Source organism: Theropithecus gelada, chromosome 1, assembly GCF_003255815.1.
Source record: "Theropithecus gelada isolate Dixy chromosome 1, Tgel_1.0, whole genome shotgun sequence".
Classification (NCBI taxonomy): Eukaryota; Metazoa; Chordata; class Mammalia; order Primates; family Cercopithecidae; genus Theropithecus; species Theropithecus gelada.
Window position 1 is genome coordinate 773,622 of NC_037668.1, and position 18,640 is coordinate 792,261.

General features: G+C 39.7%; 1 protein-coding gene across 1 annotated transcript in view; it reads left to right on the forward strand.

Annotated features, from left to right (window-relative positions):
• FAM102B (family with sequence similarity 102 member B) overlaps positions 1-18,640 on the forward strand; it is a 75,060-nt gene that overhangs the window by 25,558 nt on the left and 30,862 nt on the right. Inside the window, exons 2-3 of the mRNA XM_025365861.1 lie at positions 10,689-10,809; positions 16,304-16,333. Of these exons, the coding sequence (XP_025221646.1) occupies positions 10,689-10,809; positions 16,304-16,333 (151 nt within the window). The remainder of the gene's footprint in view (positions 1-10,688; positions 10,810-16,303; positions 16,334-18,640) is intronic.

The following is an 18,640-nucleotide window of genomic DNA, read 5'->3' on the forward strand; positions in this document are numbered from 1 at the left end:
TTTATTTTTTTTTGAGACGGAGTCTCGCTCTGTCGCCCAGGCTGGAGTGCAGTGGCGCGATCTCGGCTCACTGCAAGCTCCACCTCCCGGGCTTACGCCATTCTCCTGCCTCAGCCTCCCAAGTAGCTGGGACCACAGGCGCCCGCCACCTCGCCCGGCTAGTTTTTTGTATTTTTTAGTAGAGACGGGGTTTCACCGTGTTCGCCAGGATGGTCTCGATCTCCTGACCTCGTGATCCGCCCGTCTCGGCCTCCCAAAGTGCTGGGATTACAGGCTTGAGCCACCGCGCCCGGCCGGACATATGTTTTTTAATGAAATTTTTCATCAAGACATCTGTCAGTCACTGAATAAAAACCCTGCATGAAGCTATAAGACTTTTTGTAATATAGAAGATTATAAACAAGTATTCATTTGAGGACCTACTGTGTGCCAATTAGTGCTGTATTTTTATATGAAATTTCTCATATGAACAGTTTTGACAATGAACAGTTGTCTGCTGACAAACTTCCCTGCATTAAAGCTCACTCTTTTCTTTTTGTCTCCTCATGATGGAAGAGGAGCCTCTTCTCCTGTTCAGGGCCAGTCCCCCTAGCTGTCACCTGGATCACATCCTCTCTGGCATTCTCAAGGATAGACCTCCTCTGGCACCATTACTCATACCCTCTCAAATCTTTTCTCCTCACCGTTAGTGCTGGCAGGTTCTTTACTATCAGCACTAAACCATGCTTAAGTCTCTTCTTACATGTTAAAATGAAATCCTCCCTTTATGCATATCCCCATTTCGCTGCCACCCTAATTTTCTCCACTTTATTACTAAAATATTTGAAATGTCTGTGTTCCCTGTCTCCACTCCTCATAGTAATCTGGCTTCCATCCCTCCTTTTACTGAAACTACACTTGCTAGTGTTATTAGTGAATTCTTTATTGCTAATTTTTTTAAAGCCTTTATCTTACCTGATCTGTCTGCTACATTTGATAGTTCAACAATTCTTTCTTTAAAGGTTTTCCCCTTGGCTTTGGTGACAACGTAATCTCCTTTGCTTCTCCCACTGTTGACGTGTTAGCCTCCTTTGCCTGTACCCCTTCTTCTCCTATACCCTAAGTGTTCGTGTTCCTTGGAGTTCCAAACTCTGCCTTCTTCCCTTTCTCCTCTACCCACTGTCCCTGAATGGCCTCATCCATTCCTATAGCTTCAGTGACTATTTACATGCTGAGGTCTCTCTCTTGTCCTTTTTTTTTTTTTTTTTTTTTTTTTGAGACACGGTCTCACTCTGTCACCCAGGCTGGAGTGCAGTGATGCAGTCACAGCTCACTGCTGCCTCAAACTCCCAGGCTTAAGCAGTCCTCCCACCTCAGCCTCCCAAGTAGCTAGGATTATAGGTTTGAGCCATCATGTGCAGCCAGTCTTTTACATTTGTATTTTCAGCCCTGACCACCTTTGAATTCTAGGTCTGTGTATCTGTCTGCCTCCTAGACATTTCCAAATAGGGGACCCACAGGCTCCTCAACCTCAAAATGTCCAAAACTGGATTATCATTTCCCTCACTCCCTAATCCCACTAGCAAAATGAATGAGTGAATAAATAAGAAATAAATAAAACAAAATATTCTTGTGTCCAATTCTTCCCGATGAATTGATGTTACTTTTCACCCATTTACTCAAGCCAAAAATATCTCTGATATATGAGATGTTCATTTATCCTTAGTGTTGTAATTAAAAGTTACAATTTTGTAGATCTGATTTATCCTTGGAGTGTTAAAATACTTGTTTTTGCCTCTGTTCTCACAGGTTTCTTTTTTCTCAAGAGTCTGTATCTTTTAAGAAGTAGAAATCTTCATTAACATTGAAAAAAACTTTCCTTATAAATTTGACCATTTCACTCTAGTGGGCAAATTCAGGTGGACTACATACATCCTTTATAATAACTTGCAACATTTATTACTGAGATACACTGTAAGCCAGGCACTGTTCTAAACTCTATGTGTAGTAATTCATTTGGTTTCCCCAAATTCCCATGAGTTGTACGTATTGTTACATCCTGTTTCACAGAGGAGGAAATGCAGAATACAGACAGAGAGGTTAGGAACGTGTCCAGAGTGACAGTTGGCAGAGAGCAGAGGCAGGATTTGAACACAAGCAGCCTGGCTCTGGATCTAAGCTCTTAACCTCCATGCAATACTATCTGGCAAACGGTTTGCATTCTTCATAGCAGTTTCTTATCGCTGTTTTTTAAAAAGTTAAAAATACACAGAATTACCAAGACATGGCATAATTTTAAATGTGTACCTAGGGTATACATATGCAAGTTATTCTGAGAATAAGTAATGCATTTTGCTGGTACAGTAATTAGTCACAAAAAATGGATCCATAATTTTGCTTTTATATTACTTTTATTTTTTAAAGACTTTCTAGATTTTCTTCAACTCCTTTGAAACACAAGGCCATCGTAACATTATCTTCTTCTGAGTCCTCTGCTTATTTTATGTCAGCAGCTGTATCACTTTATCTTAGAAATGCTTGGGTTTTCACAGGATCAACACAAATCATATTCTGTTGCTTTGTTTCTGGAAAGTGGTTAAGCAACTGTATAAAAGTCATAGGAAATTAATGACTCACATAACGGAAAGCATTTACTAATGTGACTTTTGTCTCCCATGCCAAGTAGTCTGAGTTTGTTTCCATGGTAACCCATCAGTATAACAAATGGTCGCAAACTAACTTTGCTACTTTTTTGGTTGTTTATTTCGTTTGGACAGCTTTCTGACAGCTGTGTATGTGCCTGTATGTACACATTAAAGATTATCACACACAAAAAAAGTCTGAGTAATTGCCTTAGTTGCACAAACAAAACTTTTTTTTAGAGAGATTGTTTAAGAATTCAAGGCTATGATTTTGATGTTACAAAACTATAAAGGTTACTTAACATATCTTTCTACTTCAGTTCCTATTAAGAAAGGGTACAGTCAGCAATTTCTAAGCCCATACATTTAAAAAATTCATTTATAATATTTGTTTATTTGAAATATATCAATCATAGAAGACTCTGCCAGAAACAAGGCAGAGAGAAAGGGAAATGAGGACGCTGTCTTGGGACACTGAAGACTGAGTGAATGATGGAAGAAGTGGAGGCAGCCAGCTCTTCCCCACCCTGCCCCTGAGAACAGTGCTATAGGGTAAGGAAAAGAGGACACTGAGAAGGGAACCAAGGCAGGCCTGGTCATATGGGACACCGAGTTGCAGAGAGATTTCTAGAGGAGGTAATGGCAAAACTAGGTGAGTTAGAATTAAACTGGTGAGTGCAGGAAGTTGAAAGGAGAGTGGATGGAATAAAAGGAAAGAAAAAGTCATGAACAAAGGCATACAAATGAGAAACAGTGTGAAGTAAATGGGAATGACAAACAGTATGAGACAGAAAGGGTCAAGAGATAAGAATAAAGACAGGCAGGGCCTTAACATAAAGAGGCCGCATTAAGGAGGTTGAACCTAATCCTATAAGAGGAAGCAGTGAAGGATTTTAAACAGAAATGACATTTTCAAGTTTGTATTTTTAAAAGACTTCTCTGGCAGCAATGAGGAAGATAGATCTGCGCGGGGACCATTAAGGAGACTGTTGCCATGCTTGAGGGAAACGATATTGAGAATCTGAATTGTAGTGGCACTAGACACAGGAAAGGGCTTAATTTACAAAGAGTTAGGAAGTAACACAGGCAAGAATTGGTAGCTGGAATCAGTCATTTGTGGCCCATGCATGACTTCAGTTATTCATTTGGTCAACAAATCTTTATTGTTTACTGTGTTTGGCAAATGATTAGTGTTATGCTGTACTCTTTCCCACCTTCATCATTTCTGGGTTTCTTCTCCATTAAGGAGTCTTTGCACATCATGAGGTAATTAATAGACAAGTGCACATTGCACAGCTCTAGTTCCTCCCAACCTGATCTCTTGTCTTGGCTTATTTGACTTTCTTACATAAGAACCTGTTTCAGAGTCCTAGCACATTTGTCAGTTTACTACTTGGGAGGCAGTATCTATGTGTTTGGATAGGGGCTTCTTGCCCGGCAAGTAAATCGGAGTTTATTTGTGTCTTCATTGGGTGGGACTCTACAGGTCATGAAAAATATGTACAATAGGTTCCAATGTATTTCATCCATATACTTAATCTTACATGAGGGGAACAGGACTCTGGAATGGACCATCTACAACAAGGTAAATAACATTTGAACTTTACAGATTTATTGGAAATGGTAAGACTTAGTCTATGTCAGTTAGGATTTAGTTCAGCTGTATATAACAAAACCCAAAATAAGCATTTTAAATAATGAGATTTAAGAAGTTTGGGCCGGGTGTGGTGGCTTGGCCAGGCACGGTGGCTCACACCTGTAATCCCAGCACTTTGAGAAGCCAAGGTGGGTGGGTCACTTGAGCCTAGGTGTTTGAGACGAGCCTGGCCAACATGGTGAAACCCTGTCTCTACAAAAAATAAAAAAATTAGCCAGGCGTGGTGGCGCACACCTGTAGTCCCAGCTACTCGGGAGACTGAGACAGGAAATTGGCTTGAACCTAAGAGGTGGAGTTTGCAGTGAGCTGAGATTGCACCACTGCACTCGGCCTGTGTGACAGAGTGAGACTCTGTCTCAAAAAATAAATAAATAAATAAATAAATAAATAAATAAATAAATAAATAAAGGAGTTTGGAGGGAGACAGTCCAGGGCTACATGTTTATTAGAGACCCACCTTCCTTCTGGCTCTGCACCATCATCACGTGGCTTTTCCTGAGGATAACCTCGTGGTCCAAAATGGCTGTTGAATCTAATCATCATCATGACAGTTTTCCAGGCAGAAGAAAGAATAAAAGGTAAAAGGGTACATTTCAACTATCCCTCTTTACTTTGCCTTTCCAGAAGTTATACCCAATAACCTCCATTTATATCTCATTAGCTTGTACTCCATCCCATGCCTACCCTGTAGCTGCAAGGGAGGGCGGGAAAATGCAGTCTTTTAACTGGACATATTGCCAGTTTGAGTAAAATCAGGGTTCTCCTTTTAAGGAAGAAGACTGCATATTGGATAAGTAACTGACAGTCTTTGCCACATACATTCCTAGGCAAACCATTTGACTAGTCAAGCGGCTAGCTTACTTACTAGCCTGCTGGGAAGTACCGTGATAAACAGATGTCAGAGACCTAAAGCCTTACCTAGAGGCTAGGACTACTAGGTGAGTTCACCAGTTAACATGTTGATATATGAATCTGAGGACTAAAGAAGACGACTTAGTTTTGTTCGTTTGTTTGTTTTCTTTTGTTTATTTTGTTGTTGTTGTTTTTCGAGATAAAGCCTCACTCTGTTGCCCAGGCTGGAGTGCACTGGCACAATCTCGGCTCACTGCAGCTTCAACCTCCTGGGCTCAAGCAGTCCTCCCACCTCAGCCGCCCGAGAAGCTGGGACTACAGGCGTACGCCACCACACTCGACTAATTGTTATATTTTTTTGTAGAGATGAGGTTTCGCCATATTGCCCAGGCTAGTCTCAAACTCCTGAGCTCAAGCAATCCGCCTGCCTTGGTCTCCCAAAGTGCTGGGATTACAGGCGTGAGCCACCGCGCCCAGCCTGAAGACTTAGATTTTTAAGTTCTCAGTACATGTGTAATAGTTAAGTCCATCAGAGTAAAAAAAAAAATGAGAAAGCCAAGGATAGAATCTTGGTGGACATCAACATTTTAAGGAGACAGAGGAACAAGAAACTGCAAAGAAATAGTCACATAAATAGCAAGAACAAGACTATTGCAAGAATTTATAGAAGGGTCAAGTATGATACTAAAAAAATTACCCTTGGATTTGGCAATTAGTTACACACTGGTGAGCAGTTTCAATGGAATTGTGGGGGGTAGAAGCCTGATTAAGAGGGACTGAAAAGTAACTGGGAGGTGAGGAGATGGAAAATGTCTATACTGTAGAGACAGTTCTTCAAATTTCAGTTCCAGCCTTTCCTGCTGAGTGACCTTTGAAAAGTCACGTAATTTCTGTGTATCTTAGTTCCTTTATCTATAAAATGGAGTTAGTAGTACCCTCCCCATATAGTCGCTTTGAGGATTTAGTAGTTAATATGTGTAATTTTTAATATGTGTATTTACAACAAGGCCCGTAATAATAAGCACTCAATAATAAGCACTCAATAAATGCTGTTATCGTTATCCTTAGTATCATCATCTTCAGGGAGCTTGGACCTGAAGGCAGAGTGATAGTAAGTAGATGAGGATGTGGAATTGTGGGAAGTGTATTTTTTCCCTTAAGATTAAAAGACACGTGCTGTATGAAAACCAGTTCTCTATCTCTGTTTTACACTGTAATTCTAATTACCTGCCCGTATTTAGAATGCTGTGCTGAAGAAGTTTTTATTTTAACAAAGTCATAAATACAAATAATTTAGAGTCTAAGTCCTACAAGACATATTATGGAAAAGCACAGTCCCTAACCACCAACCTGTTTCTCACATGGCCCAACAGGGAAGGAGCCAGGAGAATAAATGCATCAGCTTCCCTCTCCTCCTGCCCTCTATCCTTGCAGTGTTTGTCACTTTAGCACAATCGGAGGTAGAGGGCAAGGGAGCCTGATTTATGTAATTCATAAGACTGGCCTCCTGGACCACAGAGAAGGGTAGAGTGAATCTGGAATGACAAAATATCAAGCCCAATAGTTTGGATTTCCATGAGCACTTTAATTTCCTGTATGCTTTTTTTTTTTTTAAATATAGCATCCTATTCCTGTATGGTAGATGCAGTTTCTTTTTTATATCACTCAGAATTTTTTTTCTTCTTCAAGCACAGGCTCTGTTTTGTTCAAGTTGCTATTTTTCTCTTCTTTTTTTTTTTTTTCTTTAAGACTGAGTCTTGCTCTGTCACCCAGACTGGAGTACAGTGTGGCACACTCATGGCTCACTACAGCCTTGAACTCTTGGGCTCAAGTGATCCTTCTGCCTCAACCTTTCAAGTAGCTGGGACTACAGGTGCACGCCACCATACCCAGCTAAGTTTTAAATTTTTTATTGAAATAGGGTCTCCTGTTGTTGCCTAGACTGGTCTCAAACTCCTGGCTCAAGCGACCCTTCCACCTTAGCCTTCCAAAGTGCTGGAAATACAGGCATGAGCCCCTGCAACCAGCCAAGTTAGTTTTTTTTCTATTCATCTTGGTTTCTTTCATAGTAAGAGGCTTTCCTCACTTATCTGCCCATATTTAACTGTGAAGCACTAAAAGTTGATTAGGAGCTTTGTGTATGTGGCGGGTGCTTGTCATCTCAGATTTTTATTGTAGGCTGATTTGGCTGGCTGTGTCATTGGGAACCCTCAACATCCGTCTCATGAAATCTTTTCTTTGAGGCTGGTTGGATTCCCCAGAGAATATTCTTCCCACATCTTGAAGAACAGGTGCCTGGTTCTGGCATTGTGAGAAGCCAGGTTAGGGGAAGAAGGTTGGAAGTCTCAGCATTAAGTCATCTTTCATTACCCCAGCCAGCATGCCTTTGTGCTCTTTGTGCTCTTTCTGATACTTGCCCTCACTTCAGGCTGTCCAGAGATCCTTCTGTTTCATCTTATCAGGGGAATACATCTCAGTCATCTGCAGGAGTCAGGGAAGGAGAAGTCTGCAGTCTGTTTCTAAAACAGCTTTGATCAATCCTCTGCCGTGTCCCTCCTTCATTCGACTTCAAAACCTGTTTAAGTTTCCTACTCTTGGCTTTTACTATTACCAGTGTAAGGTTCAAATATCCTCAGTATGCTAAATTAGTTATCACTTGTCTGTCTGTGGCCACTTATTTTTGTCTCTAGTTCTCTTTGTGCCTGTGAGATAATGCCTTTACTTGTTTTTATTTTAGTAGGTTTGGGGAAGGAGCAGAGGCTAATACATGCAATTAACCTGCCATGTTTAACTATAAATTTGTATATAATTTTGTAAGAAAAGTAAGAGTTTTATTGTAAATGTTATTTATTGATATCTGATCATATATCAGTGGTCTCAGTGACAGCAACAACCAAGCACCTTGATGCTCAGTGGACCCTGAAGGGTCCAGGACATCAATGTTTCTATCTATATCTCCTTGTTGGGAGCACCAGACACCATAGCTGATGGCTCCAGCGAGTCTTGAGGCCAAGAAATGTTGGGAGAGAAACAATAACAAAAAATTTTAGGCCGGACACAGTGGCTCATGTGTGTAATCCCAACAATTTGGGAGATCGAGATGGCCAGATCGCTTGAGGCCAGGAGTTTGAGACCAGCCTGGCCAACATGATGAAACCCCGTCTCTACAAAAATACAAACATTAGCCAGGTGTGGTGCTGCACACCTGTAATCCTAGCTACTATTCAGGAGGCTGAGGCATGGGAATTGCTTGCGCCCGGGAGGTGGAGGGTGCAGTGAGCCAAGATCATACCAACTGCACTCTAGCCTGGGCAACAGAGCAAGACTCTGTGTCCAAGAAAAAAAAAAAAAAATTCTGGATTTTTTTTCTTGCTTATTTTTATTACTATTCACGGTTTTTTTTAATGTATTTATTTTTGAGTATACAGGTTAGCAACTGCCCTCCTTACCAAGGAGTCCTCCAGCTGCCTGACAAGTACCTCCAGGTCCATCCTTTGTCAAATAACACTCATCTCGCCTGCATTGTGACTGTACCAATAAATTACACCCTGCCTGGATTTCAAGGGAGATTCCACTGTGAACCTACACATACATTCTTCATATCATGATTCCTTAATTCACTTAAGGGTTCCTAAGGAAAAAAATGGCCAAAGTTATCATAGTAGAACTGATAGTAAAATGCATTCCCTCCTCTCCCATTTGCGTGTCTGTTTAGTATATAAAAGTAAACACGCATACACGTATGACACACAAATACATACTTGATTTTTGAATTATGTTTGGTTTTTTTGTAATTCCTGTTCTTGGATTTCTGTGTATTGATGGAGAAATCAGAAAAACCAGGCCAGGTGGCTCACACCTGTAATCCTAGCACTTTGGGAGGCTGAGCCAGGAGGATCGCTTGAGCCCAGGAGTTTGAGACCAGCCTGGATAACATAGGAAGACCCATCTTTACCAAAAATTACAAAAATTAGTCGAGTTTAGTGGTGCATGCCTATGGTCCCAGCTACTTGGGAGGCTGAGGTGGGAAGATCTCTTTGACCTGAGAGGTCAAGGCTGCAGTGAGTTGTGACCACACCACTGCACTCCAGCCTGGGTGACAGAGTGAGACCCTGTCTCAAAAACAACAACAACAACAAAAAATAACTGATAGAGCCTAATTAAAATCTATTTTATTCCCTGAGGCAGCTATAAGTTTGACTGCCTGTCACATTCACCACAGCGGTTTTCCTGTTTCTAAGCCTTTATCTAAATTTTCAACTCACCTCCCAGTCCTGTCACTCCATAGACATTACTTATTACTCCCCTAAGAAAATCAAAACTATTCAACCTGGGCTCTCTTGCCATTCTCTTTTGCTGCTTTCTCTAGTTTTCTCTTTATTTCATCCATTATCTTTTTCTCCTTCCTATGTTAGAGGAATGGTTTTCCTTTTCTTAGGCTGAGCACCCCCTACCCCAATACCTACACACGATAGCAGAGAGAACAGTATGTACAAAGGCCTGGGAGCTTGAAAGAGCAAAGTTGTGGAAAAATACAGATTTTCCTTTGTGGACAAGTGGGCTTTAGAGTTAAACAGGCCTGGTTTGAATGCCAGTTCTTCTGTACCACCTCCTACTTAAACGACCTTGAGTTCACTTCTCTCATCACACTTCATTTTCCTTATCTTTAAAGTGATGAGGCTCACACCTATAATCTCAGCACTTTGGGAGGCCAAGGCAGGTGGATTACCTGAGGTCAGGAGTTTGAGACCAGCCTGGACAACATGGCCAAACTCCGTCTCTTAAAAACACAAAAAGAAATTAGCCTGGCGTGGTGGCAGGCACCTATAATCCCAGCTACTCAGGAGGCTGAGTGAGGCAGGATAATAGCTTGAATCCAGGAGGCAGAGGTTGCAGTGAGTGGAGATCACATCACTGCACTCCAGTCTGGGTGACAAAGCAAGATTCCGTCTCAAAATAAATAAATAAATAAATAAATAAATAAATAAATAAATAAATAAAGTCAAGAAAATGCCAGCTACTTCACAAGGTTATTGGGAGGTTTCATAGCATATGGTAACCTCTCAATAAATGGTAACTGTTCTTGCTGTTATGGCTGGAGTAAAACTATGACAGTAGTTCCTCTTAAAATAAGGATTTACTTATTCTTAGAATAAGCATTTGTTCATATTTATGCCTCTTGCATTAACTATGAATATAAGCCCTACAAGGTCAGGAACTCTGTCCTCATCTTTATGTTTTAAACACATACCACATGCGCAACATATAAAGTAAATGTACATTATGTGTTGAATGAATGAATGATGTAGCCTAATATATATTGATTGAATTGATAAAGTAAATTCACTTTTTTTCCAGCTTCCTGTGGATAATTAAAACCTTCCAAAGATTTTCAGATCACATTGTTAGGAATTTGCTTCCTTCCTGTTACACTATTTACAAATACTGGCTTTTAGCACATTACTTTTGCATGTTAGACTTGAGTGAAAGTATGGGTGTGTTTTTTAACATGTCACCAATAATAGTTAATTAATTGGCTCTTTTTTTCTTTCCTTCAGGGAGGTGGTACAAGCAAACTGTGTTCGCTGGAGAAAGAAGTTCTCATTTATGTGCAAAATGAGTGCAAGTGCTGCCACAGGCATCCTAGATCCTTGTATCTACAGAGTGTCTGTGAGGAAGGTATAAAAATAGCCTATTATTTCTTCCCTTTCAGGAACCATAATTAGTTCCATAGTCTCTAGCTTGCTTTGTTTAGCTCTGCTTTATCTTTTTCATTAGAACTATATATGCAGTTTCACTTCACACTTGCTGTAGTAATTAAAATACCGTGGCAAATATGATGAAGAATCTGAGGTTATAAATTACAATTATTATTCAAGAATCTTCATCTCACTATACATATAAGTATTAGTCTTATTTGTATTAGTTTGGGGACTATATATATCTATATCCACTATTTGTTAAATACCTAGTTTTTATTAGGCATTGTTCTGGGAACTTTATGTGTAATATATCCAGTAACCCTGAAATTAGGTGTTATTTTCTCCATTTTCAGGAAAACCAGCGCTCAGAGAAGTTACTTGCCCAAATTTACATAGTTAATAAACGGCAAAGTAGAGACTCAAACAGAGTTTTCTGATTCCAAGTTTGTTTTCTTTCCTGTATATTGTCTTTCTCAGTGTTAGGTTGAAGCAAATTACCAATAATCTAAAAAAAATGGTAATTTCATATGGTTCAACTTTGTGTGTGTGTGTATTTTTGTATGTATGCATATGTTTTACTTACCAAAATAATACATATAATGGTCAAAAATTAAATAGAGAAGAAGGATTTAGAATGAAAGCAAGAGTCTCTGGGCTTGCTGTTTTCCACGCCAGAAGGACGCCAGTTCTGCGTCCTTATGTATCAGAATACCATTGCCATGGTATTTTAAGTATTATATGAAATACTTAATATGATATACTAAATAATATTTTAAGTATTATATAAAAGAAGCCATAAAAGAAAAATTAGTAAACTCAACCATATAAACACTTTATGCATTGCAAAATATAACATAAACAAAGTCTTAAATTAGGGGAAAATAGTCACAAATTGTGACAAAGGACGACTTTCCTTAGTATAGAAAGAGCACCTTCAAATAAATTAATTTTAAAAATCAACAACCCTTTAAAAAAATAGGCAAGGGGCAGAATAAACACTTCACAAAAAACTATAAATAGCTTTTAAACATAAAAATATGCTGAATCTGACACAAATTAAAACTACAAATTAGATAACCATTTTTTACCTATAAAGTTGACAAAAATAAAAAAGTTTGATAGTGCACTCTGTTGCCTAGGACACAGGGAAGCAATCAGTGACCAGCCAATGGTACTATTGCAGGCACTGAGAGGACAGTGGTGAACTGGAATGAGTTTCTGCCCCCAAGGACTTTACTTTCTGGATGGAGTTGGGGGAGGTGTGATAGGAAAGACAGAGACCATAAACATGTAGCCAAATAAGATTATTTGAGCTCATGATAAGTTTTATGTGTAGGAAATAATTCAGTAATGGAGAATAGCTTGGGCAAAGGAGATTATTTTAGAGAACTGAGGCAGGAGTCAATGAAGACTTCTCTGAAAGAACATTTGAAGAAGAGGCAACCATGTAAAGGTCTAGGGAAAGGCCATTCTAAAGGAGTAGGACCTGAAAGCAAGAAGTCCCTGTATTAGTTTCCTAGGACTGCTATAACTAAATAGCACACTCTGGGTGGCTTTAAACAACAGAAACTTATTGTCTGAGTTATGGACAACAGAAGTTCAAAGTCAAGGTGTCAGCAGGGCCATGCTCCCTCTGGAGGTGCTGGGGGAGAAACTCACACCTCTTGCCTAACGTCCAGCAGCCTCAGGCATTCATTCCTTGACTTGTGGATACATTATTCCATTCACATGATTGTTTTCTCCCTTTGTGTCTTCACATCATTTTCCTTCTGTGCATGTCTGTTTCTCTGTCAAAATTTCCTGTTTTTATAAGGATACCAGTCATACCGGATTAGGACCTCATTTTAACTTGAGTACCTGTATGAAGACCCTATTTCTGGCCAGGCATGGTGGCTCACACCTGTAATCCTTGAAGTTTGGGAGGCTGAGGCAGGCAGATTGCTTGAGCCCAGGATTTCAAGACCAGCCTGGGTCACATGGAGAAATCCCATCTCCACAAAGAATACAAAACTTAATCAGGTGTGGTGGCACGCACTTGTAGTCCCTGCTACTTGTGAGGCAGAGGTGGGAGGATCACCTGAGCCCAGAAGGCTGCAGTGAGCCGTGGTCATGCCACTGTACTCCAGCCTGGATGACAGAGCCATACCCTGTCTCAAAAAAAAAAAAAAAAAAAAAGACCGTACTTCCAAACAAGGTAACATTCTGAAGTAAGGACTTCATGTCTTTTTTTGGATTAGGGAGACAGGGGACATAATTCAACCCATACCAGGCCGTACAGTATAATAAACATGGAGATTATTTTAATACTTCTGAAATTAATGGACTAGCTTGTTGCAGACCACCGCTCCCTCTAAAAACTATTAGAAAAGCTAGACAGAATATCCAAAACAGCTGCTTGAAGGCATCGGAAGCTACTGAGGTAGTCAGGACTTGAGGGGCTTAGAATCCATAGGGAAGGGAAGCATAAAGATAAGCCTGACATTTGGCATTGCTTTTACCCTCAAAGCATTTTTTGATTTGCAAGTAGCGGCAAAGAAGCTGCGCACAAAAGAATGAGCAGTGAAGACACTAAGTTGAGATTGCAGCAATCTTACAGGTCTAAAGGAACAAAAACTGGAATCTGGGGACCACCAGGGAGGAGGGGCCTTGGTAAACACCTCAGGTTTTCAGTTGGGACTCACTCTCTAAGAGTTTCAACCTACTAGGAAGAGTGTAACACATACAGATCAGCCTTACAAAGACTGAAACCCAGCCTCCAGTCAGCTCAATCCCTTCTTAGATGAAGGTGATCTGCCTCTTCCTTACTACTTGCCAAAAGCAAATGTATGCCTTCTCCTATCACTCTGAACCTCAAATTATTTCTTCAAGTTTTCATACACAGTTATCAAGCATATAAAGAGACATGACTACTTGACCAAAAATCAAAAGGAAGAGTATATGATAAAAAGCGACCTATGGAAGATACAGATTTTGGAAAGATCAAAGACAAACGTTTACAATAACTATAATTAGTGAACAAGATGGAGAATTTCATCAGAGAGCTAAAATTGTTTAAAAAAAAAAAGCAAATTCTAAAACTGAAAAGTACATTAACTAAAATTTAAAGCTAAGTAAATGAATAAAACTTCAACAGATGGATTTAACAGCAGGTTTACCATAACTGAAGAGAGCATTGGTAAATTGGAAAATAAGAAGAAAATATTCAGGCGAAATCACAGAGAGAACAAGGGTGGAATACACAAGAAAGAAGGTAAGACATGTAGGAGACAGTAGAAAGGTCTAACTGTATAAGCCCTAGGAGGAGAGACAAGTGAGTGTGACTGAGAATCTTCTAAAACTGATCAAAGATATCAAACCACAGATTCAGAAGTACTGTGAACCCTATGCAGTGTAAACAGCAAGTCTGGCATGTTTAAATGACAAGACCAGCCTAGCTGCGGCGTGGGAAACAGAGAGGCAAAGTTCTTGGTAGTGGGATTGGATGCACTAGATCAGGCCGGGCCTTATGAAAAGTTTACATCTAATTATAATTGGAAGTATTGGAGGATTTTAATAAGGAGAGACATCATCTTCTGTAAGATCACTTTTGCTGCTGTGTTAGATGAATCACAGAGACCACTTAGGTGTTTTTTGAAAGTTGAAGGGAGAAGTGCTTATGTTTTGACATAGAGTTACAACATATAAATGGTCATTATTGTGCAGCCAGATATCCAACTAAAAATAGAGGATTCTGTTACTATGGAGTGGGGGGAAATGGATCATTGGGATATGACTAGCATTCTTTCTACAGAGGTTGGGTGAAGGAATAGGTCCAGCAAACGAGAGTGAGGAGTTGCCAACGAGGTAGGATTAAAACCAGGCAATTGTGGTACTGTGGAAGTTTAGCAAAGAAAATGATGCAGCAAAGGAGGTAGAGTGGCCAAGCCTGTCACCTACCGCTGAGATGTTGAATAAGATGGAGACCGGGAGCCTTTGGCTTTAACAAAATGAAGATCATTGGTAATCTTAAGAGCTATTACAAAGGGCTGAGCACACCTATAATCACACCTATAATCCCAGCAATTTGGGAGGCCGAGGAATGAGGACTGCTTAAGACCAGAAGTTTGAGACAAAACTAGGCAACATGGCAAGACCCCATCTCTCCAAAAAAAAATTAGCTGGGTGGGGTGGCATGCACCTGTAGGCTTAGCTACTCAGAAGGCTGAGGTGGGAGGATCTCCTGAGCCCAAGAGTTTGAGGTTTCACTGAGCTATGGTCATCCCACTGCACTCCAGCCTGGTTGACAGAGAGAGACCCTGTCTCTAAGAAATAAAATAAATAAAAAATGAAAAAGAACTATTGCAGAGGGAAAATAAGGATGAAAGCCCAATTGGAGTGGGTTGAATAGAGTGTAGGATATAGCAAATATAGATAAGTCTTTTGATGAGTTTGGCTATAGAGGGGAGCAAATAAAAGAATTAGCTAGCAGAAACAAGGATCATCTGGAGAAAATTTTGTTTTCTTAAGGAAAGGCTCTATTAAAGAATATGACAGTCACCTAATGAAAATGCGATCATTCATAATGGGGTAGATGTAGTAGCATGGCCACACCTGAAATCAGTGAAGCAGGGAAGGGGAGGAACAGCAAATATTCATGAATGATAATAGAGTTTATCATAGATTGTTCCTTAACATATTTGTATTCACCGCTTGAAAGATGGAAATGATAGATAATGCATTATGTATCTGATTTATGCAAAAAAGATGAGACAACACCATCCAGCAGATGCATTTTTAAAAGTAGGTAGGGAGTGGGGAGTTTGGCCCTAATAATGACAAAGACATGTATACAAACACATACCATGTGCTAGGTATTGTCCTGAGTGTTTTACACTTAATTCTCACAGCTGTACGAAAACAAGTCTAAAGATTTGACAAATTTATGTACAGTGACATATTTTAAGTTAAAAAAGACACGTATCTTTTTTTATTATTTTCACTTTGGTCAACCTTGTTCACCTTAGGTAAGAGGGTTTGTACTATACTAAATGTACACTTTTACATGCATAGAGTATCTCTTCAGTGATTCATAAAAACTAGTTGTCCCTGGGGGGTGGTTTCAAGTCCTATTGAAATCTTTCTATACCATATTAGTATGCTTAACTGAGTAAATAATTTAACCTTTCTTTGGTGATTCAGGTTTTTGCAGTGAGTCCACAACACTTTTTGACCATTTCTTCTTCAGCAAATAGATAAAATATTAGCTTATGTTCCACCATTTGTCTCATTTAGATTAAAGTGAAATGCTAAATAAAAATTCTGGTCATTTGGGGGGCTTGTGGGAGTCTTAAATAGTTGGATTTAAGATCATCGGAATTTTACTGTCTATGATATTTTCCAGCATATATATGTCTACTTCAGAATTATTTGACATATTTATTTTTAAATCTTTTATTATATGATATCCTTACAGTATTTTATGTCTTTGGCAGGAATTAAAAGGTGGAAAAGCTTATGCAAAGGTAAGCAGATGTTCTTTAACTGCTTTGGAACGTGTAATGTTGCTTATTGCTATTTATAGGCTTAAAAATTAAATTGTTTACTCTTCTAATATCTGTTCAAGCTTGTCTCTTTTTATATAAAGCAACTTGGAGATTGAACAGTTGGATCTAACAGTAAATTATAGGCATAATCTTTCTAAATGCTGATTATGGGATATTATTCTTTAGATTCAGCCTCCCTGCTCTAGAGGATGATCTCTGCTTTGCATTAAGCCATAGCATGTGATAATTCAAAGGATCTCACCTGGGAAGTGTGGCCAGGCCCACCTCCCCCCACTGTAAGAGGACCTGTCCTTTTTGCTGTCTTAGCACTCTGTGTATACATGATAAGTACTGCTGGTTTTTACTTTTGCTAGCTCTGTGGAATTACTAGTGGATGTGCTCACCTGTTTGCTGACTAGAAGGATTTAGTAATAACATTACCAAAAACTCACATAGTCCTTTTTTACTTCCAGTCTCTGTGAATGGTACCTCCATCAATCCAGTCACCTGAACTGAGAGATTGTACACTAGTCTTTTTTTTCCCTAACTTTTTAAATTTTGTTTTTTATTTTTGTAGACATGGGGTCTTGCTATGTTACCCAGGCTGGTCTCGAACTCCTGGCCTTAAGTGATTCCTCCTGCCTTGGCCTCCCGAAGTGCTGAGATTACAGGCATTAACCACCTTGCCTGGCCCCTGTACATTAGTTTTAACCTCCATATTTACTGAACACCCTAAATCTAGTTGGTTGCAGTGCCAGGATGTTCTTTGTTAAAGTAATAGAAAACCTTCCTCAACTAGAGATTTTTTTAGTATTACAAAACAAGAAGATGTGAGATAGACTTGCTCCAGAACTGGTCAATCCGCTGACTGAAGAACATCATCAAGAAGTCATTATTTTTCTCTTTCCATTCTGCCATTCTCTGTGTGACGACTTTGTTCTTGGCCAGCTCCCCTTCTGGACACCAGCTGGCTGGCTGCTTAATTTTAAGTCAACACATTCACATATGACAAAAATCCAGCTGCTTCTCCCTGTATTACATTTTTTTGAGTGAGGAAACATTTTCTAGATGACCCTCAGAGGGTTTACCCATACCTTTCATTGGCTGGAACTGGATTATACGCCCACCCTAAACTGGTTGTGGGCAATCGGAATGGATTGCCATGGTTAGCTTAAACTAATCACAGTCTAACAATGAGCTAGGGTTTGGGTTTCCTTCCTTGTACACATGGATGAACTGAGACTGGACACCTGAATAAAACCAGGGTTTTGTGACTGGGCGTGGTGGCTCATGCCTGTAATCCCAGCACTTTGGAAGGCCATGGTGGGAGGATCACTTGAGCCCAGGCATTCATGACCATCCTGGACAACATGGTGAGACCCTGTCTCAGTAAATAATTAATTAATTAACTAATTAAAAATAAATCAAGGCTTTGCTATCAAGGAATAGGAGGGCATTGATTCTGGGCTAGGCAGACAACAAGGTCTGCTGTAGTTGACCTGTCCTCTTCATTTTTTCCCTCTAAAAAGGTCTTGAAACCATACCTTCTCTCCATTCCCAGGGCCACTGCCTCAGGTTATGCCTTCCTTATTTTTTATTTACAGCCTGCACTGGCCTTCTGTCTAGTCTCTCTGTTATCTCCCTCCATCCTCCATATTATTGCCAAAGTCATCTTTCTAAAATTAAAACGTGATCATATCATTCCCCCATTTTTAGTCCTTTAGCAGCTATTCATTGCTTATAAAGGAAAATGAAAATTTCTTAACCTGGCATGTGAGACACACCTTGTCATCTCTACTGTCATCTGCACATGAACACACACACACACACACTCATACACTCATCCTTATGCCTCACACATACCACCCTCACAAACCTCCTGGAGTATCCCATGCTATCTTATCCTTTTGCTTTGTAACTTGATGTCTTTTCCTACCATTTTTATATTTCTCCCTCCTCTTGTCCTGTCAACTCATGTATCATTAAAGACTTAGCTTAGTCATCCATCCCCACTAAGAACTTTTCTTTTCCTCTGTTTCTTGTAACTGTCTCCCTCTATCACAGTACTTTCACACTGCATTAAGGAATCTGTTCACTTTTCTGTCCTCCCCTATTAAACTGTAAGAGTAGGAATGACTTCCATATTACCTGAAATGTAGATGCTGAAGATTATTTCATGAATGAATTAATATCTGTGACAAATACAGCTAGTGTTTATGTATGTATGCCATTTCATGAGACAGTTAGTGAAGCCAAAGAAAAAGTCGTAAGGAAACATAGACTTTC